Source organism: Convolutriloba macropyga, chromosome 15 (assembly GCF_964194025.1).
Source record: "Convolutriloba macropyga chromosome 15, txConMacr16.3, whole genome shotgun sequence".
In the NCBI taxonomy this organism is placed as follows: Eukaryota; Metazoa; Xenacoelomorpha; order Acoela; family Convolutidae; genus Convolutriloba; species Convolutriloba macropyga.
The window spans coordinates 1,577,750-1,602,414 of record NC_134482.1 but is presented as its reverse complement, the minus strand read 5'-3'; the positions used below and the strand labels follow the sequence as shown (position 1 = coordinate 1,602,414).

At 35.1% G+C, this 24,665-nt stretch overlaps 2 protein-coding genes across 5 annotated transcripts in view; both read right to left on the bottom strand.

Annotated features, from left to right (window-relative positions):
• Positions 1-24,665, bottom strand: part of LOC142354357 (uncharacterized) — a 350,658-nt gene that overhangs the window by 226,979 nt on the left and 99,014 nt on the right. The window lies entirely within an intron of this gene.
• Positions 5,875-24,665, bottom strand: part of LOC142354358 (uncharacterized) — a 406,219-nt gene continuing 387,428 nt past the window's right edge. For 3 of the 4 annotated variants that reach the window (XM_075406632.1, XM_075406630.1, XM_075406629.1), the window contains exons 6-13: positions 23,657-23,713; positions 19,462-19,587; positions 18,820-19,058; positions 18,154-18,393; positions 11,717-11,960; positions 6,856-7,124; positions 6,329-6,528; positions 5,875-6,107 (exon numbers count right to left, since the gene is read on the bottom strand). In XM_075406632.1, coding sequence (XP_075262747.1) covers positions 6,074-6,107; positions 6,329-6,528; positions 6,856-7,124; positions 11,717-11,960; positions 18,154-18,393; positions 18,820-19,058; positions 19,462-19,587; positions 23,657-23,713 — 1,409 coding nt within the window. In that variant the 3' untranslated portion in view covers positions 5,875-6,073. The remainder of the gene's footprint in view (positions 6,108-6,328; positions 6,529-6,855; positions 7,125-11,716; positions 11,961-18,153; positions 18,394-18,819; positions 19,059-19,461; positions 19,588-23,656; positions 23,714-24,665) is intronic. The other variant, XM_075406631.1, reaches the window with a different exon arrangement.

The following is a 24,665-nucleotide window of genomic DNA, read 5'->3' as shown; positions in this document are numbered from 1 at the left end:
GGAAGAGCTATAAAAACTATACTGGAAAACCTCAAAAGTTGGTATTTAACTTGGCTTGAGATCATTTTCCGACAACCCGTTTGCTATTTTGTTTTTAGGCTGATTTGTTTTATGTGGTTTTGTCGTTTTGTTTGTTCCGGAGAACTGTGTAAGTAAGTTTTTTGGCCGTACTATATCAGTACTCCTATAATTGATTTCAGTAACTCTGCCACTGCCATGCTCGGAATCGAAAAGGAGGAGGGAAGAACCACAAAAATCATACTGGAAAATCTTGAAAAATCGGTTTTTTACTAGACCTAATTAGTTTTTTTGACAATTACTTAATTACTTCAGCTCGATTAACCGCCGAATGCAGCCAGGTAAATGCAGCCGATTGCGAGATACTTGAAAGTTGAATTCAATATCTTGTAAGATTCTTGCTAGCAGATTGCAACTAGTATGTATTACCTTTCTTAAATGTCAAATGATTTAAACACAACTTAAAACAGTATTTTGTTTTTCTGATCTAATTTGGCGAATCGATGTCTGTTTTGTAAAACTACACTATTCATATGCTCTTAGAGCGCTAAGTTCAAAGTTGCAGATAGGGATTTAAGTTTAATCGCACAAGGAAAAAGATTGAAGCTTCAAGATCTGAAGTATTTGAGTTTTATCACTTTCTACACCCTCAATATGAAAATATACATTAGCTTACAAACGCTGCTTCAATAACATCATCAAGGGTTGTTAGCATTTTCAATGTCAAAGTTTAGCAGACGTATTGGTAAAATTTTGTAAGAATCGGGAAAATGCTTTTCTAAATAAAGTTACCTCTGTTCAAAAATGAGTCCATGTTTGGCATTTCATTTGGTACTAAAATCAATACTTTAACGACGTGTTTTCAAATCAACTTGATATCTGTGAGGCAGAACGGAAAAAAAACTAACTGATCCAATTAAATTTACTCGCCTGTTTATTGTGCCAATTTGATTTTGGTAACGTAACTTTATGTATTCGAGATTTTGGTCTAAGGCAGAGGTCAGGCAATTTTAGACGTAATATGGCTAGTTAGATTTTGATTGCATGAAACTACGTCATAATTTTGTTATAACGTTTTTTTAAATAAAAAATGCTGCATTCATTATAAACTACGTAACTTTAAAATAATGTTTTAATGTAATCAATTGGTTTTTCTTCAGATGCATCTGTGTTTTTTGTTATATCAACTTCTGGCAAGCCAATGTCCTAAAATTTTAAGTCAGTCAAATTCAGTTCCATCTCGTTTTGAAATTCAAAAAATAAAGAAAAATAAAATATTTCGAAATTTGTCTTTTGAGATAACTGATGAATCTACACAAAAAGTTAGTATTGTGGGGGGGGGGGGGTTGGCATTACCAAAGACGTTTAATATTTCGTTAGTATAATTAGGAATGGTCAATATACAAATCTTGGTCTGGGAAAAACAGTCTAAACCTGGCCAGATGCCGACGTTGGAAACGGCTCTACGTTGACTGGGGTTATGTAAAGGTTTAAAATCACATTTTGAAAACGGTTTTTAAACTATTCTCGACACTTGTGATCTTGCCTGCATTTGAATTTCAGATGATCCGAAATGGTAACTAACCAAGATACCCCAATGTTAAGTCGATGAGCTCCATCCAAGTTTCACAGAAAAAAGGTTGTTTCAAAATGCGATGTTTTCCTGTTTGTTCAACTTTGATTCAGTTTGCATTTGCGATAAACATTAAAGAGCGACAGAGTGCATGAAACGTAATTTCGTGATATCTTTTTTCTTTTTTGTGAGACTTTGATAGAGTTCGTCGTCTTTACATTAGGATATATGGAAAGTTACCGTTACTTTATAACTGAATTTCACAAGTTAGCAAAACCACTCGCCAAAGGGATCAATGGTTTAAATTTTTAAAAAACTTGATTTCATTATGGAGTAATTTTTCAAAGAGTAACAAAATTTTTTTCCGATAAATATTTTTTTTGCTATTTTTCAAAGATTCTTAATTCAAGATTAATTCGTTTTTTTTGCAGAATAGCCAGGCACTAAATTGCAAATTTGGCCATATAAAACGCAGCAACTAAGTTGTTCTCAAACACGCTCTCAGAAAACTATTTTTAATCTATAAAGCTACAGTGATCAAATCAATCAAATATTAACAAAAGTTTAAAAACCTTAATACAAAAACATTTCTTTTGAAGACCGTAAAAAAGATTTGTGAAACCTTCCAAATGAATTTGCGCACTTTTTGCAAAGCATTTAATTATAGATCCCAACAATTTACATTTACCATTAGAAAGCGTTGAAAACTTCTATTGCGAATTGATATGCATTTCTGACTGTGCTTACCAATTTTATTAGATAGATATATTTGTTTTCTTTCTACTGAGTGCCTGTTGATTGCTGCTATTGGAGCCAGCTGTAAAGCCAAATCAGAAAATGTGATAAACTCAAAACAAATAATTTTGAAAATCACTGGAAATGTTTATAATTGGATTTCACAGGGGCTTGTTGTTTCCCCGCTTACTGATTGCTTTTTTGCAAGCAGCAAGAGCACGAGGTAAATTAATGAGGGATTTGCAGTAATTTAGACATTTTGCACATCATACAAGCCATAGAACCACTGAAAAAGTTGCAAAGTTAATCCTGAAACGAAGATTAAACGAACTGAAAAACTCCTATTACAACAAAGAGCGAAAGCCTCACAAAATAGTAGTGAGGGAAAAATGAAAATAATATCAATTGGTTGGCCAATTGCTATATGCAACAGCGGAACACCGAGTACAACTTTTCTTATCGTTTCTAGAAGATCTCCTCGTTGGAGTTTATTAAAGAGTACTGGAATGATCTCAGTGAAGAGCGAAGCCAATTAAGACGCAGATGTTTTTAAAATAAGAATCAAACTGCTCCCGTATGAAATTCGCTCAGTAAAAACAATTTCAAAAACAAACATGAAGAAAAATTGATTATATAAAAATCTGGTAAAATATACCGGAACACAAAAGCTTGAAGTTCCATTAATTTACTTCAGACTTGAATTGAAACGGATTTAATAACTGAAAAAAAACCTGCATTGAGCGGAAAAGCGACGGGGCAAAGCAACTGAATTCAGGGGATGTAGCCTCGATAAATTTTTAATTATGGGTGCAACAATATTTGACCACGCCGGTATTCGAACCATGGACCTCCCCCGATCCCTCACCAGAAGCACTGCCCACTCGGCTATCAGGCCCTTCTTTTTTCTGTGCTGCAATCAATTTTTCATTAGCAACAAGCTTTACTTCAGAGTGAGAACAATAGAGATCACTCAAAATGAGAAAGAAAGCGTGAAAAAGTCACTTGAGAAGTCAATGACTGTTAGAAGAAAAGCGTAAATACGGTCCAGCACAAAATTAGCAAACATAGCTGGCAGATTGCCAGAAAATAGCCGCAATAGATTCGTAGATCGGCAGTCTAAAAAAACAGTAAAAAGACAGACCAAAAAATTCGTCTTTTCATTGAAGGCTGATGTTATATTTTGATTAGAAATCTGTAAAGTTATTGCTGCCTCTATTAGCTGATCTCAAATAACCTTCATTTAGAGTGACACACAACCATTTGACCTTATCTCTTTGAATTAAAGTAAATAAAAGTCAATTTCAAAGTGAGGAAGTCATTTTTGAGAGTGAGGTAAGTCAAGTGTGACCAAAAATTTAACCACGCGCATGAACAAAAGAACTCACTCCACTAAGAGCGAAAAATGACGTCACACATGCAATTAGTTGAAATTGCGTGAACGAATGAACAAAAAGTGGCTGTGACGTCATATGGTCGTAACAAAAATCATGACGACGAAATAAAAAAACATAGCAGGACAAGTCCTGACGTACAATTCAAAGAATTTTCATTGACTAAACAGAAAACTAGACAGAGAACGGACTATGAATGGTTTGGGAAAACCATTTAGAAAAAAAATCCGATCCAAAAAATCGAAAAAACAGTATAAATCAAGGTGAAATTGCCGCATGTGAACAAAAAACCACTAGCAAGAAAGCGAATTTTTGTTTACACACCATTTTCTCACTCTACTTTAAAATTAGAGCGAAAAAATTTCACGCCGCAAAACCACTCGCTCTTTTCGCTCCACTTCCTGTTTCAGCGTGACCAAAATCACTACTCCAATTTGACTTCAAAAATCATGAAAATGTGTGAACAGATCTTAAAAAAAAGACAGCGCCCCAATACAATTCAAATTCTGAGTTGTAAAAAACCAAGAGAAGGCCAATAATAGCCCCAGCTATCGCTGTGCGGCTATTAAAAAAAGACCAACACGTTAACAATAATTTCTACGAATTTCGTTCAAGCGCAAATAATAGAAAATAATCGATTAAGACTTCAAAATTTTGCTTACCTTCTACAAAAATCAAGTCATTCATTCTTCATCAAACTGGCACGAACCTCAAAATTGGCCGAGCATTGAAGTTGAAAGATGCTACTTTTGGCTTCCATTTATGCCCTTCCGGCAGTTTCAGCATACGCTGCCTTTTCAATAGTACTCTTTCAGCCCATCCACAAAGAGTTAACTTATTATATCCAGTTTTACTACAATCTAACAAAAAAGGATGAATCTTCAATTATGGTTTCCATTACGGGATAAATGTCGGTTTTCTCCGCTGAAATTACAATTTTGTCAATTAGCCAACATATTTTAAGATCAGTGTTATAAGCGTGGATGGAAATTTGTGACAGCAGGCAAATTTAGTTCAAATTTTCTACAGGCCTAAATATATGCAACATTTTTTCACCATGCCCATTTTTAGCCCAGCATGGAATACTTTTCGGATCTTTTCAGTTTGTGCCCCCCAGTACGTTATGCGCCCCCCAGTTAAAGAGCACGTGTTATTACACAGTAAATCATTATGTAGAAGTATGGCACGTGCGTCTGGGGGAAGCAAATAATATGCACCCACTAAGCTGAGGGGGCACAAACGGAAAAGATCCTACTTTTCACTCTTTTCCGAGAGCTATAAGTAACTCATTTCCAAGCGTCATCCTCGTCCATGCGGTAGCATTATCTAGTAATAACAAAAGTGAAAATAAAACGGAAACGAAAGAGCCTAAATAATTCCCAGAAATGTCCCCCTGAATACTCATGCGAAGACAATTAGCAATTTTGGAATTGTCTACATCATTACTCACAAGCACATTACTCTTTGCATTGTGTCGCATGATTTTCGTCACTGAATTCACGATTTGAGTAATGTTAATCGTTAAAAATAGTTACACACATTGACAACACAAAATGGTGACAACATATTGCAACGAATCCCGTGCCACTGTAGAATAATATTGGCATTCAAATTTTCGAGGATTGCGATACTGACACAAAAAACTGCTTATGTCTTTAAATTAAGCATCAATCCTTCAGATATTTAAGATTTTTACACCTGGTAATATACCAATTACGAGCAAAACTGTCCACTTAATTGTCTTCCAGTTGAAGTCTATTTCCCTCCAATAAACGAAATACAAAATCAAGGACGGGCATCAGAAGACTGGATTTTCAACTGTGTTTTGTATTCATCATAAGTTTCCAAACATTTTTTCCGGCTACCAGCCCTTGAAATCAATCCATTTATTAGTGCATACGTCCGAAAGCAGCAGTCTATTCTACTCTTACGCTTTAAAATTATATCTATAAATAACTAGAGAAGGTTACGTGTCCTTCCCTTAAAAACATCACAGTAGGCGAATTTCGAGCCAAAAAAATCGCATCGGGCTCAACTTCGTTTATCGGTCCGTAACTTTCCTAACATGCCACACAACAGCGGAGATTTAATACAGTCAATCTTGAATAAATTGGTTCCAAATCAGGACCAACGGGACTCAATTTATTGGTATCTTAATTTGAACAAATAAAAATTTAATTCTTTAAAGCATTTGCAAAATTTACGAATCATAATTCCATTCAAATTTAAACTGTAAACTACAATCTTGAACGAGTAAAGTTCTTTTCCATCAACAGTTATCTGCTATTAATAACTCTGCAGTTTTAAGATTGATTGCATCGATATAGTAGCTTGAGATGTTCCTTCCTCCCATGGTCTACAGCATATGAAGGCCCAGCCGCCTTTTGCTCCTAAAATTAATACACACTTCTATCATTTTATTGAAGAACTCAATTTGAAATACGTTCTCAAGGCGCAACCATACGATCGAAAAAATTCATAAATGGTATCTTAATTTTTAAAGCTTTTTTAAGTGTTAAGTAAAAGCGTATCGCACTAAAGAAGATTAAGTAAATCTCGATCAAATTTGCCCTGGAAAAATAGTAATTAATAAAAATAATATTAAACTAACGCTAGGGCTCCAGTGACTGTATTGTGGATTGATATCTCAGTCATTGTCTCACTATCACTGCCCCTCTCCCCTGCAGATGTTATCACTCCTCCAACATTATTTTCCTCCTCTTCAAAGCCGTGATCACTTGGTGACGTCACACGCTCATTGCTCCTCCCTTGCTCCTCACCCATGGAATTCCGATTGAAGTTCACTCCATTCTATAAAGCAAGAAGTTCCCCCCTTTTATTTGACTGAATAAGATATCTTAACGTAAAACCACATAAGTATCAGAGGAGATAAACTGCTATTCGCAAGTAGACGCCTAAATGCCTGATACCTCGACCAGACAATCGGTCAATCAATGCATATTCAACAAATTGTTATAATATTAGGTTAAACTATGCGAAAGTATACAAAATTAATGAAAACTAAAAACAGGTGAATACTGCAATCATATGTAACTAAGTTAACCAAAACTACTGAAATGGAAAAGAGAATCAGGTTGAAAATTCTGCGTTCATTTGATTAAAAAAAATAGGACTGACCTCAGCACATGACTGTTGTCCTAAATTATCGCTTTTGCTACTACCACCATCCATCATCACTCTATCACTTTTCTTCGCATTACGTGGTTTGAGACCACTTTGTTTCGTATTGCGCACTGTTGTAGGATGCATCTGACCATTTGCAGCTGCAATGCTGTTCATCTGTTTACTGCGACCATGGGGTAACCTGTTGCTGTTATATCTCTCATTGTCCATAAGCGTATCGTCTTCTTTGCCTCTTCGGGCGTACTGAATATGACCGTTGCTCTCTACAACATAAAACTGGCTTATATCGTTTTAATTTAGTTTTCAGTTGCAAAACAAAGTTTCAGTATAAATAATCAGCGTTGAATTACTATTCATTCTCCAAAAAGTTAATTTATTTCCAGTAATTGAATTTAATGAAGTTACATAAAAAGAAGTTATGCGGCTAGCGAACAGTTGCCTTTAAATCGAACCCTTCATTTGCAAAACCTGATGGCAGCGTCAGGAAATAGTCATGTCGATATGAAAGACGCGGATGAAAAAACAAGAATCCAATACCCCCCCCCCCCCCAGGAACCATAAAAACATAACTTTGAAGGTATTTCGAGAGGCTTTAAGAAAAAGTCTAGAAGTCGAAGAGATGATGCGAAAAGAAATCGTGAGACAACGCCTGAAGCTACCTCAAGCAACCTTGTCTGCCAATTAAACAACGTGCTGCAAGACGAAATGGCTCTGAAACACTCGGAAAACGCATCAAAAAGCCGCTCTTCTGATCCAGAAGAGCATATTCAGGATTAAACTTTGGCTTGGGCGGCCAATGAAAATTCTACCGACGATGCAGGCACGGCGCAAAAATCTAACACAACTAACGCAAACACTGTAAAAGCCAGATAACTTATTCCGTACCTTAATTTTGCAAACAAAAAAAGATTGAATAAATTGAAAAACATTTTTTCTCTATGTGCAGTCTCTAAGAAAGCATCATGACCAATTCAGCATGTTCATTTTATCTCAAAACCAAGTATCATCGCAGTTTGCGAGGTATGGTTATCAGAGGATGACCAATTGGGTCTTTGCAAAATTGATGAGTATCAAGATCTAATCACCGCAAGTCGAAATAACGAACAGGAGTTGGCATTGCAACGCTTCCAAAAAACGGTCTAGAATAGGAACAGAACTTGATAAAAAAAAGTGTTGGGTGAACAATTATTTGAAAATTAAAAACGAGAAAATTTGCTAGAAAGTTACAAACGCAACCCCTCTGAGCAGGTCTAAACACTATACAAATGAATGAGAAATCGAGTAACAAAGGAAATTAGAATATCAATCAAACAGTTTTATGACAAGACTATCCAGTGCTTCTAATTCCAGGGAACTATTCGCCACAAAAATTTTGCGCTAAAGACAAGTCTATCACCAGACTTTGACTTGAATAATTTTAACAAGCTTTTCATAAACGCTGGCAAGAAGTCCTGCACAGTGAATGAAGAGGTGGAAAAATATAACAAACCAAAAAATGGTTTGCTTTGGACCAAACTGAAAAGGGAAGTTATTATTATAAAAAAACTAAGAAGCAAAAAGACAGTTGGTCATGATGGTTTAAATGATAGTCATATTAAAAATCACAAAAATATTAAAATTCACAAAAAAAATTAAAAATCACAAAAATTCTGCAAAAGTCAGTTGGTAATGATTGTTTAAATGATAGTCATATTAAAATTCACCGCTCCAATCATGAGCAGACATAATGCTACGGCCTCCAATAATAGCATAGATATGTCAATTTTTCTAAGTTCTTTAAAGCCAAAACAAAAGCAATTCAAAAAGCAAATTGTTTTGATCCAATTGATTATCGACCAACAAAACTTCAACCGGCTATGAGAAAAGTTTTTGAGCAATAGATTTTTAAACGTATGCTTAATCTTTCGGAGAAACATTCTCTTTTGTCACTTGATAAGTAAGGATCCAGAAGAAACCGGTCTTGTACTCATGCTATAACTAAGTTGGTGGACATTATAGCAGAATCCCACGATAAACAAAATTTTGGACATGCCTGTTTCGTAGACTTTCAAAAGGCTTTTGATAGCATATTCGCAAAAATCAACGGTGTCATGCATCAAGCGCGTAAATATTTCTGTACCTGAAACTTCTTAGGTTCCTTAAAGTCTATGCAAAACCAGTTATTGTGTACGGAATCCTTGTGCATTGCAACTGCTTAAAACTCCGATTAAAGGGAATTGAAGCAATGCAGAAACGCGTTCTTAGAACCATCTTCAATCGCCGCAAGTTTGAAATTATTAGAGACATTATGGAAACTAACGATATTTTATTGGTACAAAACTTGTTCATTTTACAAATATTCCGGGTACCCACACAACAAATGTGTGAAATATCTCCTTTAAATTTTTTAGTTGTACAAAACAAAGTATAAGAAAACAAGATATTCAAAAATGGGAAGAAATCCATTATCACGCTGTAAAACATCATGAAAAGCAGTACACGAACCAAATACTGAAAGCGTACAATTTTCTCACGGACCACACTCTGATTACCAATGATTTTAGATTACCAACCAAAAAAGAGCTTCATGAAAATCTATATCAAATTTTTGATGTTTACTTAGCCGACAACAGAACTTGAGTTTTTAACCACCTTTCAATGAGCTTCTTCGAAAGAGCTTGAACAGCTCGTATGAAGTCCTCTTGTAGTCTCTTGTCTGTCCCATGTTTTCTTATTTAAATTGTTTCTGCATTTACATAGATAATAAGGAGCTTATTATCAGTACAATGAATGAATTAATTCATTCATGAAAGAATCAGACGTAGAGGTGAAAAATACAGAAAGAGGGGCACTAATTTTAACGGCCAGAAACGTACTCGTTTTACTTCTAAAAGTAAACAATGCACACTTAAGTGCATAAAAAAGATTTCCTTTGTACCTGCTTCCTAATTACCAAGAGATGCAAAGGAAATTACCAAATCAAATTGCATGCAAAAAATGTCGAGAAGTTTGAAGTGAGTTCATTTTGTGCACCCTACTGACAAAACAGCCGCCATAATTGAAAAACTGTTCATAAGTATGCATAACCGTTAAAAACTAATCAAGGCATATTTCACGGAAAGTTGCCTCCAAACTAGTCGAAAAGCGTCAAAGTTCGGCAGAGAAACAGAGCTAAATTTGGTTAAGAAAAAAATCAAAGAGAAGTCAACGAAAACTCTACTCTCAATACCGTAAGCGACTAACGTCGGTGACAGGCTAATGGAGATCTAATTGTAGCCTACTTGAGCTGGGGTAGTAGCATTAAGAAAGGGCTTCCAATTATGTCCAAAGAGCTTACTTCAGACCACAACTTTAAAAAACAACACCAGTTTCAGCGCATTTTTTATTTGGTTTAGTAGCAAACTACCGTTAATTATTTACGATCCTGTGATGATAGCAATTCAAAACAAACAAAAATCAGGTGCAAAAGATCAGAAACTACTTTAATGACAAAACAACTCAATCAATTAAGAAATCAGCGAAGTGCCTCAAAATTTGCATACCAAAAGTGAGACAAAAAGGATGTGAGAAAAATTAAACGCTAATTGAAATCAACAGAACTGACTCAATGAGAATATTACAAAGATATTGGCAATTGATACTTTTTCGTCCAAAAAGGACTATTATTGTTAACCTACAATTATTTTAATGTTCCGGACTTTATCTTAACGCTCAATTCCATTTAAACTTGCAAAACAAGAAAAAATGATATGTACCCGCTCACTATTTATACCCGTTATGCTCAGAAAAGTAGGTGGTTAGTTACCTTGTTACTGATATAAAATACCACGTTGTTGTCGAAGAAGTTAACATATCTCTGATAGCTCTAGTCTTTTTGTTGTGGCTACGAGTTAAACTTTTAGAACACAGTTATCGGAGTAATTACCTTTCTAATGAAGATTTGTCAGTGCATTTTTGCTACGCGCCATTGCGAGTTGACTAAAGAACGTTCTGTTTTATACACAGAGATTTTTAATACAAATTTATGGAAGCAATTGAACAGCAGAGTAAGAAGGGATAAAAAAGGTGAACATCAATATATCATTCTCATTTCATATTTAACACATTCTTATTATTCCAAGAAGATTTCTATCAGCGCAAAAACGTCTTGTATGGTGTAGACTGATATACAATCGTTTTCCCTGGTGCACCGCGACAAATTTTAACCTAAATTTTCAACCTTTCGAAGCAGCTCTTAGAGCCCAGCATATCGATGTAAGTTTAAAACACAATGCGTTTTGCGGTAAATTTAAAACGCTGCTGTGATGTTTAATGGTGGGGGCTCACTGTTCCGTCCATTGGGTGGGCCAGAACCCCCTTTTTCCATTAAACTTTCATTTTTTTATGTATTTGATCTTTGAAAAAAAAACAACGGAACAAACTAACGTCGAAAGGATTAGTCTCGCACGACTACTACAGAGAACAAATCTAATCTATTGCAGCCTGCCTCAACTAGATTTACTAAGGCGGGCTTCAAATGACGTCATGTTATTATATACCACTTTAACCAAATACAAGTGAAAAAATTACACAATTTTGGCGCACTTTTCATTTGACTTGTAGCAGTGAACTGCCGCTACCTGAGTTCAGCTGCTGACACTTGTGAATAGATATCATCCAGGCGTGAGTTGCCAAAACAAAAAATTACCTTTCTACCAGGCAACAAAATTTTTAACTAAACCCTCCTTTGCAAAGAGACATCCCGATTGAATGTGACAAAGACCGAATCGATAAATTCGGCCAATAAAACAATTGACGCAACCGCAATTTCGTCACCAAAATAGCTAAGGTACAGCGAGTTGCAATCAAGTTAGTTAAATTTTTATGTATAATTTACCAAATTCATCAGCTATTGGGAGATGGTTAACAGTGTGATCAACAGGTACAGGAGAAGTTGCATCAATAGAGGCAGCCGAGTAAGTGCGTGTGAACGAATTGTGTTTTCTGGGGGAGGAAATGAGACGTGGGGTAGTACACATGTTGGATGCCTCAATTTCGTATTCCTCATCTTCCGTATCCTTTCCTTCGCCGCTGTTACCCTCCCTTCCCAGGTTGGACAGAAAACTCTTTCGTCTCCGTCTCTGTAACAACATTTCAACCAACAATCAGAGAAAGCCATTCAAATTAGAATCAATTGTTAGAAAAGACATCCGTTCAAGTAGCTCAGATAATTTTGCAGCTCGCAGATGCAAACATTAGTTTTTATAAAAAGAAATAAAAATGGTTCATACATTCTATCGATCAAAGCTCAAAAAAGTAAGGACTACGACTAGTAACTCAAGAGACAAAAATTAACAAACGAAGACGAAAAAGAAAAAAACACCTGACCGACAGCACGATTTGTGTTGATTTAACAGGCGTGATTTAACCCAATGGCCATACCTTGCCCAAAAGAAGACAAGGTAACCTACCATTATCACGAAGCAGATGGAAACGAAAAATGTAAACAACGCGATTTGAAATTGACAAAAGCAGTTTTTTTCCGCGAAAAAAGGCACCTAGCTGCACACGCACGGACTTAAAACGTTTCATATTTTAAAGGAGAAAATGTCAAATTAATAAGACGAAACATGATTATCCACAAAATATTATAAGACACCCAGAACCCAAACAATTACCATAAATTCTCTTTGCAAGCAATTAAAATGAACAATACTGCAATTAATAGCCACCAATAGTTGCGCGTCAACACTTAAATTTATACATTTCAAAAAACGGAGGACGCGTTTTCTAGAAGTAAAGCTACACAAACCGAATTTCGACAAGCATGTCGTTAAATTTATCTTTTTATTATTCCTACGGTCATGAAAAATTCCGAGTTCAATTGTTCTAAATCTCCAACACAGCTACCTGCGCACGGATTCAATACATTTCAACTGAAAATTTCTTCGAGCTACAAATTTTCAATCCGATGGACATATGCCCAAAAGAAGACAAGGTAACCTGCCAATATCACGGGGCAGATGGAAACGAAAAACGTCAACAACGCGATTTGAAATCGACAAAAGCGGTTTTTCCACGAAAAAAGCAGCTGGTTACACACGGACTCAAAACGTTCCATGTTTTCAAGCAGAAAATGTCACATTAATGAGAAATAACATGATTATGCACAGAAAATTAAAAGACAAGCAGAACCCGAATAATTACCACCAATTCTGTTTGCGAGCAATTAAAATGAACAATACTGCAATTAATAGCCACCAATAGTTGCGCGTCAGCACTCAAATTTATACATTTCAAGAAACGTAGGACGCGTTTTCTAGAACTGAAGCTACACAAACCGAACTTCAACAAGCATGTTCTTGAATTCATCTGTTTTTATTCCTACAGCAATGAAAAATTCAGAATTCAATTGTTATAAATTTTGGTTCCAACTCGAATGAAGGGAGTGTAAAGAAGTTTATCGCTCCTTATGTGTTTAGGAAATTTTGGCAGATCCATATTTTTCGGAGAGCTATGAAGGCGCTATTATTATGAAAATATTGTTTAAAAGGTATTTTCATTTCACTCTCTATTTCATGTTTCGCGTAAGAAACGCAGCTCCAAATTTCCATTAGATGCCTGCAAAATTTGGAAGTACTACACATTATTTAAAATAGCTTAGAAAAAGAAGCAAATTGATAATTTCTCCAATAAACGTAAAAGCATCAATTAAAAAATTTCCAAACTTTTTCTTTGAATTAATCATCCAAAAATTATGGTTTTTGAAATATGCTCATGTTCATAAAAGACTTCAATTCCATTCAAGTTTTTTTTTAGATGTTTACGATGAGAACTATTTCATTTAAATTAAATCAGATTTTTAATGGGATTTCGTATATCACTTATTAAACTATAGAAACATTATATTTAAATCATTTTAACTGAAACGCCTTTAGATTGCAGTTGACTGAAAAAATTTTATTTCAAAATCCTGAATATGAGACCGCTTTTCAAATGATTGAATTCTGAGCTGTAATTGAGTAAAATGGTGAAAAACTCCTATATTAGCTTATCAGAATGGGTAATAGACCTTTCTTCGATTACGGGCTATTTTTAGTTTCAGCCTAAATACAAAATTTCTCTAGGTGTAATCATATTTTAGATGAAAATTTTAGAAACATTTTAGTCTATCTGAGAAAATTTTAAATGTAAAAATATTGACCAGTTCTTTTGTATATATGCTACAAATACTTCGTTGCACTAACTATTCTCAAGTTTCACAGGAGCAACTGCAGCATGAGACAATATTTTATATTTTCCGACTTGTTCTTTTAACTCAATCGTCAACTTAAAGTTTGTTAATTTCTTTTGCTTTTAATAATAATAAAACTTTTGAGACGAACTTAAAAATCAAAGGTAACTTTTTAGCTGAACTTGCAATACACTACAAATTTACCATTCTTAAAGTCCAATATTGTAAATCGTTGCCTTATAAAATCAAGATGAAAAACGTACTCCATGTACAAAGTTTCTGACTTTAGAAGTTTAAAATAATTAATTGAGGCTGAATAAAGGCTACTTTTCTATTTATCGACTGTACCTATGGTGGCGTCACTTTCAGCTAAAAATGGTCTCTTCTCGCAATAAACAATATTTCGTTAACTATTGTCAAAATGAAATTGAATGCCTCGGGATTCGGAACTTTATCATTCCAGCAGTTTCTTTTCTCTTTTTGCCTATACTTTTATAACAACTGTTTAATCAAAAGTCATTGTGGTAAAAACTACGCAAGAAAACTATGTTTAAATATTGCTCCAAAGAAATTTTTAAAATTAAAAAGTAGTCAAAGCTTAGAGTCAGCCCGTAAACACATGAAAATTTCAGTCACCAAACGATAAGATTACAACCAAAACAACCCCTTGTACATTCTCTATAAACAAGTTCACTTTCAATTCAGCCTAAGAAAAATTAACTTAGCTTGAGAGGACTAATTTGATACTTCAAAGAGATTTCCGATGAGACATCAAATCTCTAATCAATAGAGAAGACTTGTGGACTCATCTGTATCCTCTTAATTATGGTCAAGTTTCTTATCTACATTCTATAAAATCTTGCTCACAATTTGTTGTTTCAGAATTGAGGATTCAGTCAAAAGATATGAGGCACACTATTTAAACAATCACGAGACCTTGCAAAACGTAACAGGAAAAAGAAAATATTTTAAACTCGATCATGTTATTTCCTTTTTTCTAGGAATTTTTTAATACCTTTAGATCCAATAAATCTACCAAATTCTACTATCCTTTAAATCCGTATCCATTATCCTTCATATCTACTTCTTAGTGTAATTTTTGCCCGAACGTAATTTTCAACTTCCCGTAGATGGAAAAAAAAACAGAGTTAGTGGTACAAACAAATCAGAAACTAACAAAGAAAATTTCTTTCCCTAATCGGTTTTTTCATATCATAACATTTCGTCCTCTAGGAACTTCGCATGCATAGTAAACGATTTCGTAACTTTGTGTTAAATTTATATGTATAAACAAAAATAAATAGAAGTCAAAGTTCTAAAATAGAAGTCAATGTTCAAAAACAAAGTCAAAAATTCAAGTCATGAACAAACGCGTCAGCTTAAAAAACCTGTAAAATTTCAATAATCCTCTTTGAGTCGTAAATACCTGTAGAATACCGATACTCCTCTTCGAGTCGTAAAAAGACATATACTTTTACAAAAATTGCTTCAAACTTCGATCGGGAGCAATTAAAAAAGAATTTATTATTTTTATCAATTGCTCAGATGTTAAATTTAAACTAAGAATCTGTAACTTATTGATGCTGCTGCCCTCAGGTAACCTTCAATTAAGGTGACACACACTCAGTTGTCCCTATCCCATTGAATTAAACTAAAGAAAAGTCATTTTCAGAGTGAGAAAATCATTTTTGAGAGTGAGTTAATCACTCGAACTAAAAATTCGTTCAACTTAGAGTGAAAATCGCACTCAAAATTGACGTCACGCACGCAAAATTGCAATTCGGACAAAATTCCAGTCAAAATTCCACGTCGGGCAACTTCGCCAGTAGCTAGCCAAAGTTTAGTGAGGTTAGCTTTAGCTCAATTGAAGGGGCGTGAGGTGAGCGCAGCGGGGGGAGGTGCAAGGGAGGGGGCTGGTGGGGGGCAACGGTGGGAGGGGTTCTTTGGCAGCACGGAGCCCTAATGGCCTGAACGATGTGCAGGGGTGGGGATTGGGGTCAAGTGAGGGGAGTTGTGGGAGAGGGGGTGGGGGTCAACCTCTAAGAACCGCTCTTAACACCATAAGTCTCCAAAACCGTTTCTGTGAAACGCATACATGGAGACTAGTGTGCAGAAAGGCTATGAGAGAATTTAATGCCAGCTTGGCACTACCCGTTTCTCCCATTTTTGAGGACAAAAAGTCAAATGGGTCAGACGAAAATTCGGTCAAGTGAAAAAGACCAACAGGACTAATATAATTGCTACAAACTTCGTTTCAGAGCAATTAAAAATTACATTTGAAGTGATCGTGACATTTCATATGGTCGTAACAAAACTCTTGACGACGAAACAAAAAAACCAGCAGTCGTGACTACAATTGAAAAAATTTTCACTGACTAAGCAAAAAACAAGACCTGAAGTGACCTATAAAACAAAACCAATTGAAAAAAAAAACAGAAAACAGTGAAAACCAAAGCCAAATTTCAAATTGCCGCACGTGAGCCACTTGGTTCATCAAAGACAACTTGGTTCATCTTTGAGTTGTAAAAAACTCTTGAAATGTAAACATACCCGGCAGATTGCCGGAGAATAGCCGCCGTTGATTCCAATAAGCATGACTGGGATTGAACGAATAGAATATATTGAAAAAAAAAGATTTTTGTACAAAAATATTTTTTATGTCCGATTTATTTTGATGGCATTTCGTAGTTGAACATACTTCTGTTTCTTAGAGAGAGGCTACAGGGGCTACTATCAACACCAATAAGCATTAGAGGTGGTAACTAAGACTTATAGGAACGACGTTCAAATAGCGGGCATCTAAAATTGGGCTTTATGGGTTTATCCCGTTTCTACTTCTGACTTCAATTTTTATACTGACTATGTTCATTTTGAATTGCTTTGCTTAGCAACTGATGTTCAAATTCACTTTTAGCAGAATGAGAGAAGAGAGAAACTAGCCCAGAGAAGTCAAAAAGATTTCACGCAAAGTGTCGAAAAAGCGGCAAAATGGTAAAGCGAAAAAAGTTTGACGAAGTAAAAAAAAATACGAGCGCAATAATAGCCGGCTGAGAAGATGAGGGCGGCTATTAAAAAAAAACTAAGACAAGGCCATTAATAGCTGCAGCTACCGCTATGCCGATATTAAAAATTAAGAAGCGGCGGTAGAACATCTAAGTTATTTCGCTGGCATCTTCTTCTCTTATTAAATGTGGATATTAAATCCCATCGAGCTCGCGATAATAAAAGTACATTTTCGCTGTATTTTCAATGAATCACAAACTTTCTGAACAATCGAGCTTTCGCATTGCCATTTTGTTCGGTCTGAGAGAACACTGATTAATTAATGATTTCAACATCCTTTTGGTAAACATATTGTCATCCAGTGCTCTAGGGAAAATTGACATTCGGTCCTCTAGTTGGCACAAAGTTTACCATAGATTGGGAGTGAGAGGGGTCGGATCATTTTTACAACGCACATTAGCGAGTGTCCTTGTTTCAATCTATGTTACCAAAAAGTTTCTGACCGTGTAATGCGGACAGTTTATCAAGTCAGTAACTCACTCACTGATAAGTATTGCAACAATTAGGTTAAGAATTTCAGATTGCAGTAACGGAAGAATCAGCATCAATCACGACTTCCTGGTACAAAGTGCAAAAATGAACTCTACACTTCTACGCTTTCAAACTTGGCTGCTTTCTTTTCAGTTGCATCATTAACTGATATGTCCTACCTATAATCCACTGTATCTTTTCTTCCTGGAAATAAACGAAACAAAGTTTTCATATTTCTCGGTACATCCAAACAAGAGATTAATCAAAACGTTTGATCGATATCTGATTAAGGAATAAAGATAAGAAATACATCATCTCAGAAATAAAGCTTAAATATCTAAATACATTCGGGCAACATTCCACGCTGACATATGAGTACAAAGTTTGATTGGAATTATCAATTCTTGAAACTCCAATTGAGCTATGAGAGTTATTTTTAGAGCACACACGTGCATTACTTTGGTTACATGGGGTTATTTACTCAAATTTTGTCCACTAAGAGATGAGGAAACAGATCAGCTTTATATTTAAAATTTTGCCTCTACAATTATTTTCACACCACATACTTCTTCATTATCATCATCGTCGTCCTCATCATCATCAGGAGCGACAGCTCTGTTCACGTGACCATAATATACTGCATTATTGTCACTGTCGACTCCTGGACTAAATTGACTCTTCTGGTTGTCCATCAGATTTTCAGTCTCTTCATCCGCAGTGTCAATAGCAGCAGAAGTGACCGTAGTAGTGATCAGATGGGATGACGAGGCCGGTGAGTTGTATTGCAAGTGACTCGTATCGGCACCTGGCATCAAAGGGGCCACTGTTTCCCGTTTTCCTCTCCTGATTGCCAAAAGTTTAACCCTTATGTTACAATATGACGATAGGACTTTTGGGAGTCCAGCCTCAATGAAGAGCTACTGATATACGAAGGAATATCGGCAGTTAATTATAATTGAACCTATAGCTAGGAAATTAGTGTTTTTCCTAGCTGAAAACGTTTGCATGTAAAACGCTGAAAATAACACATTATTTTCATTGAATCAAATTTTTATCTCATTCAGACAGAGCTGGTGCAGTGTCAAATTCTGTCAACTAATATGATTCTTAACTATTCGTTCTGATCAGTCTTAGTCTCGTTTATTTCTGAACAAAATTTGTGGACACTGCAGAGAATAATGATTTATCAACTATTGAATATAGCTCATTTGGAAAGGAAACAGTGCCGTTCCATGTTTGAAATTGCCTTCGCCGTTGAATTTATTCCCAGCAACTGATGACGTAGTATTCGGACCATTCAGTGTAGATGACCTGTTAGTGGATGCTGACATAGTAGTAGTGCTTTTTCTCATACAGAGAGAGTTGCTCCTCGTGTTAGTATTGTGACTCGTGCTCTTGTATGACACTTGCTGTTGTTGCATTAGTCTCCTCTGTCGCACAATGTAGTCGTACGTTGTCATCGACTTAGAGTCTAAATAGACCCAAAAAAGAGAATTCAAAACAGTTATCGAATAAACTTTAGTACGAACTGTTGTAGCTGTTACATAAATAATGTCGAAACGGTATGACAAGCTTCAAAGTTTCAGCCTTGAAGTTATGGCGAACTGTGCAAATTAAGCTATTCAAGATCTATCATAAAAATAGGCAGTATAGATAAAGAAAATGGAGTTTTTTTGTTAAAGAAAACGGAGTTGCGAAAATTGAGCTTTTTAAGCATCAACTTTTTTACTGCCCCAATGAATCCCTGAACAACTACGATAATATATTTAAAATCATTTTCCTCATCTATACTCGCGTGTGAACTTGGAATGGAATCTTTTCTAATGATTCGAGAGCCCCCACAGATTACTAACTAATAGCCCCAAAATACTAACTCAAGTAAATGTGGAAGGTGAGAAGATGGAGGGCGAATCCGAGTATGATAGTGCCAATTAGGAGAATAATTGCATTGTAGACGAAGAAAACTGTGCTGGACACGTGACCACCAAACACCACAAAGTCTGAAACAATTAGTTACGTCTCATTTGGGCACACCCGTTATTTGGGCAAACAAATCTTAATTTTCTTTATCCTTAACAGTTTATGCATCTTTTTTGGCTTTTGTCGGGTCAGAACAGTACAAGCAAACACAGGTTAACGATCCTCCGTGTCTTATTGTAATGTATATGCTTTTAAGGTTAAATTATTTTGGTAGTGCTTTTACATACATGCTGAGGATTGTGCTATGTAAAAGCACTACCAAAATAATTTAACATTAAAAGCATATACATTACAAAAAGACAAGGAGGATCGTTAACCTGTGTTCGCTCATAATGTTCTGACCCGACAAAAACCAAAAAAGATGCATAACTTTTAAGGATAAAGAAAATTAAGATTTGTTTACCTTAGAATTTTGTATTTGCGCATAGTTATAACAAGGAGGCTCGCGAATGTGCGTTCGCACATGATGTTCCGACCCGAGCATATCAACATTCTTTACTTAATTGTCAACCAAATGACGACATAACAAACATAGATATTTGAGTTGAAAACAATCGTTACACAATCTAACCACTAATTGAATTACAATGCCATGCCTGATTAAACAACAAAATTAGCAAAAAAATTTTACGGCAAAAACTGAATATCGAAATTTAAAAGCACCTAGTAACAACGTCAAAATGCGTCTTTTCCTAAATATACAGCAGATGGAAATGTTTCTTAATGAGACTAGGTGACAAGTCGACAAAGAGAACGAATAATGAGGCGAAATTCAAAAATTAATCATTATTTTTTTTAAAAAAAAAGAAATTTCCAAAATTCTTAAAAAGCATTAGCATCTTTTAACTAATTAAACCTTGACAAATTACAAAAAAAAGTTATTTCTAAACCAAAAGGACCTGTCTTTGGTTAGACTAAGCCATAGAAACGGACTAAAGATGCGGAAAAACTCAAAAAATTACAAACGATTCGCGAAAACAAATTATTGATACCATTAAAATCAATAGTTATTATCTGAATATTATGTACTTTTAATTCAATTGTTATATCTACTAATTCAGCAAAAGGATTTATACTGAGATATTTACTAAGTTTACCTGGGCCACATTTGAAAACCATATTGATCTGTTATTAAGCGATTGTGTTGAAAGAAGAGAAAAAGAAACCCAAAACTGACCACTCAAAAAACGTTTATAAAAAGGCATATTGTGCAAAAAAACAACGTCAGTGAAAAAACAAATAAGTAGATATGTTATTTTTTGAAATACAAGAAATTGGACGGGACCTCTCAATGATGAAAATAAATTACAAGTTGACGAAAAGAACAACAAAAACTGAATGAAAAGTTTGAAAAAAAATGAAAATGTATATCACAAACTTTCAGACTATTCGCTATAAACGGAGTGCTTTGGGTAACATCATTCATTCAATCTTCAATTACAAGTTTATTCGACCGGTCAGCAGTTTACGGCTACCTAGTGAACAAAAAATAAGAAAAAGCAAATTCAAGAAAAAAATTGAGCGAGAAGTGTCGAAGGCATTAAAAAGTGAACGTTTCAATAAAAACTTTTCTAGGTTCAAATACTTTTTAAAAAACAGCAATGGGATTCTTCTTTTTTAACAATATAATTTCAAAAAAACACCAAATATGAACAAATAAATTATAACCACGAAGTTTTTGAAAAAACTCGTAGTATCAACGCCATAAAATTCAATATCTTATAACGGAAGCCAGTAAATAGGCTAAAATGATGGGACGACAAGATTGTTTGTCTTTCATATTTCATCAATAAACCATTACAACACGTCATTGACTACGAAAACAACAACAAATACAGGCAAAAACGAAAAAATTCAGCAGAAAAGGCCCTGAAGAAAGTGTCGAAGCAACTAAAATCATAAGCTCTACTCTGAAAACTTTATCTATAATCCATTGAACGTCTTCTCTAAACCAAAGGGAACTACCAGTATTAGGATAATGTGATAGGATTTCAAAACAAACAAAAAATAAGAAAATGCATAGTCTCTAGGTCACTTAAAAACAAACAGAAACTGAAAAGTTTTCTAAAAAAGAGCTCTCAAACAGAATTCGATTTTTTTTGATAGTGAACTTCCTTATGCGACCAGATCTAGTCTTTTTATTGCTTTCAGTCTATTAGGAACACACAATTGGTTCAAATTGTGGCATGAAATGTAAATTTGAAATACTATTTTTATAGAAAATATATTAATTTGAAGAAAAATTACAGTAAAAGTGAACAAAATCATGCCAAATATCCCGTGTTCACACAAAACTTCAACCCTCGATAACTCCTTGAAAAAAAACTAAATTCCAAAAAATCTTTTTAATTTTGAATTCTACGCTGGAACAGCTTTTTAATGATACCACTCACATTTCTCTACGATGAATATATCGATCGGCCAAAATTGACTGAACAAAAAAAAACCCATTTGAGTATATAGTTCCTCCCCCATAAGTGGTTCGGAACAAATATGCTACAATGGCGTGTTTAACAATAGGTGTCTAATTGTAAATGCTTAGCAAAAAGTCTTTTTACTGTTTTTACTGTCAAAAAGACTGTTGCTTTTCCCTCTGAACAAATTTTCAAGTCTAAATGTAAATTCCAATTTATTAATCATAAAAAGTTTGGTTAAACATTCACATTTTAAGAATCCCTTTAAAAACATTTGAAAAGTTCGAGGAATAGTTCATAAAAATACGAATGTGCGATTGCTTACATTGAGAAAAACAACTACTTCGGTTTTATCTGCTTCACTTAATTGTTTTTATTTCGTTTTTTAAAGATTTTTGTCTGTTTTGGAGTGACATATAATATATGTATCATCTGCGAACTGAAAAACTTCTGCACATTTCAGTTTTCGAGAAACCGTTAAAATCGTTAAGTTTTAAAGATTAAGCGCCCAAGGAACTTCCTCGGGAAACTCCATGGTTAGCTATCGACCAATCCGAATATGATTTTGTTTTTTTTATTCCATAACAAATTCCAACATTGTAACTTTCCCCAAAAGATTGTGAGAAATCGAGCTGAATGTTTTTTGACCTCAGTAAAAAATGAAGTCAATTTAAAAACGTTGTCCTATTAGACCTACCAAAAACGAGGTCTTTCTCAAATTAGAGGCTAGCTAACTTCAGCGAGATATCTTTTTTTACCGCCTAGCGCATTAAAAATGTTTTTGCTGATAAAAAACATAATAGAGCAACCGTGGGTGAATTGCTTCCAAATCACCAGCGAGATGCTGGCGTCGTCAGTAGCCGCGGTTTATAGAGGCTAACTTAAGTGTTAAATGGAGAGAGTTGAGTATTGGGGAGTGGGATCGACTTTGAGCGCGGTTGGGGTCGAGCGTACGGGGTTACCGGTGGAATGAGATGTTAGGCGGAGGGTTTGGAGAGGGGGTTGAAGTGGGGGCGAAGGGGGGGGGCTAAGCGGGGCAAAGTTTTCTCAAACGAATAAGGCGTTGGCTTTGATAGTCACATTGATCAGGGATTCTAACTTTGCTATGTGGGCGGGGAGAAGGTGCAGCAAAGAGCAAAACGATGGTGGGGACATAAGTTCAACTCACATAAGTATTTCCTATCATCATGAATTTGTGCCCCCAGCACTTTCGCTGAATTGCGTTTTTGGATACAGCCATTTTTATAATTTCATTCGTTTCTCAATTTGAGAAAAAAAGTAAGCTTTTTGCTTCATGTTTTTTTCTTGAACTTCATCTTATTGTGAGATAGCTTTTAGTAATTTCTCCGCTTAATACTTACCAACTTTCAAAAATTTGTTCTTCAGATTTAAAATCAAAAATTGGTTCAAAGTTTCATAAATATTGAGTTGCAACTTGAAAGAAAAGGGTATTGTCATAAATACAGTAGATCTCTTTCTCAAAAACTGTCTCCATTTTTCTCATACATACCTCCTAGTTAAGTAGTGCTTCAATAGTTCGTAAAAAACACAAAAGTTCAGCAACCACCCGAGACTCAGTCCGTCGATAATGGATCAAGATATGCAGACATAGATTAGTACCAAGTGAGGCTCTGAAGCTGTTTCGGTACTCTGAATAGTTTTTTGAAAAACTTACGACTGCTGGCTCCAGATGCTGAGGTGCCATTGGGTCTGTAAGAATCAGCGTCGGTTGCTGAAACATTTACAAAAGCTAGTCGCAGTCCTTCATGAAGGGTACCAGCTCCCAGTTTAAGCAGAAAAAAATTAAACAGATGTAAACGCAATATGTAAACACAATTTATGATACAGATTTGGTTCTGACAAGGAGTCTCGGTTATATGCGTTCGCACATAATGTTCCGGCCCTACTCAACAAAATTTTTCACTTAATTGTCTACCAAATACGGGGGACAAGGAAAATAACTATATCGTTCAACAAACCATAAAAATGACTAAAAACAATATACCTTAGAGGAACGATTAGAACTTTCATTAATGCGACTACCAGAAAAGACAGCGATAAAAATCAAATAATTACAACTATTAATTACGACCAAAACAGTCCATTTTTTAAAAAAACAACTAAATACCAAATCAAAATGGCATCAGATAAAAATTATACTAAAGCAAAATAAACCAGTACTTCATTAGGAAAAAAATATGGTTCGTTTCCTCAATGCGACTTGATAACAAGTCGACTCGAAAGGAGCAAAAGAGCAAAGTTTAAAAAAACGTCGCCATTTTTCAAAAAAAATAATGTCAAACTGATTGAAAACATCATGTATCAACAGAAATCATTCAGAGATTCCCAGCCAATTGATTACTAAGCTGTTCACAAATAACATTAATTACTTTTTTGAGTGCTTCTTTTTCAAATGGCAACCGAGCCGGCCATTATTGTGATACTGTGTCGACAAAACAGAAATCTAAAACATGGGCAAACATGCAAGAATCACCAATATTTTAGGAGAACTCGTAGTACCATAAACAAGGACCAATTCAGGAAAAAAACAGTTATGAAGACCAAATTTTAGCTCACTAGACAATTGATGTGACTGGTCTACACGGAAACTAAGCTCCAAATTAACAGAAATAAGATTGGCAAAGCTCAAAAACCCATTCCATTTTCAAAAACAAATATTTACA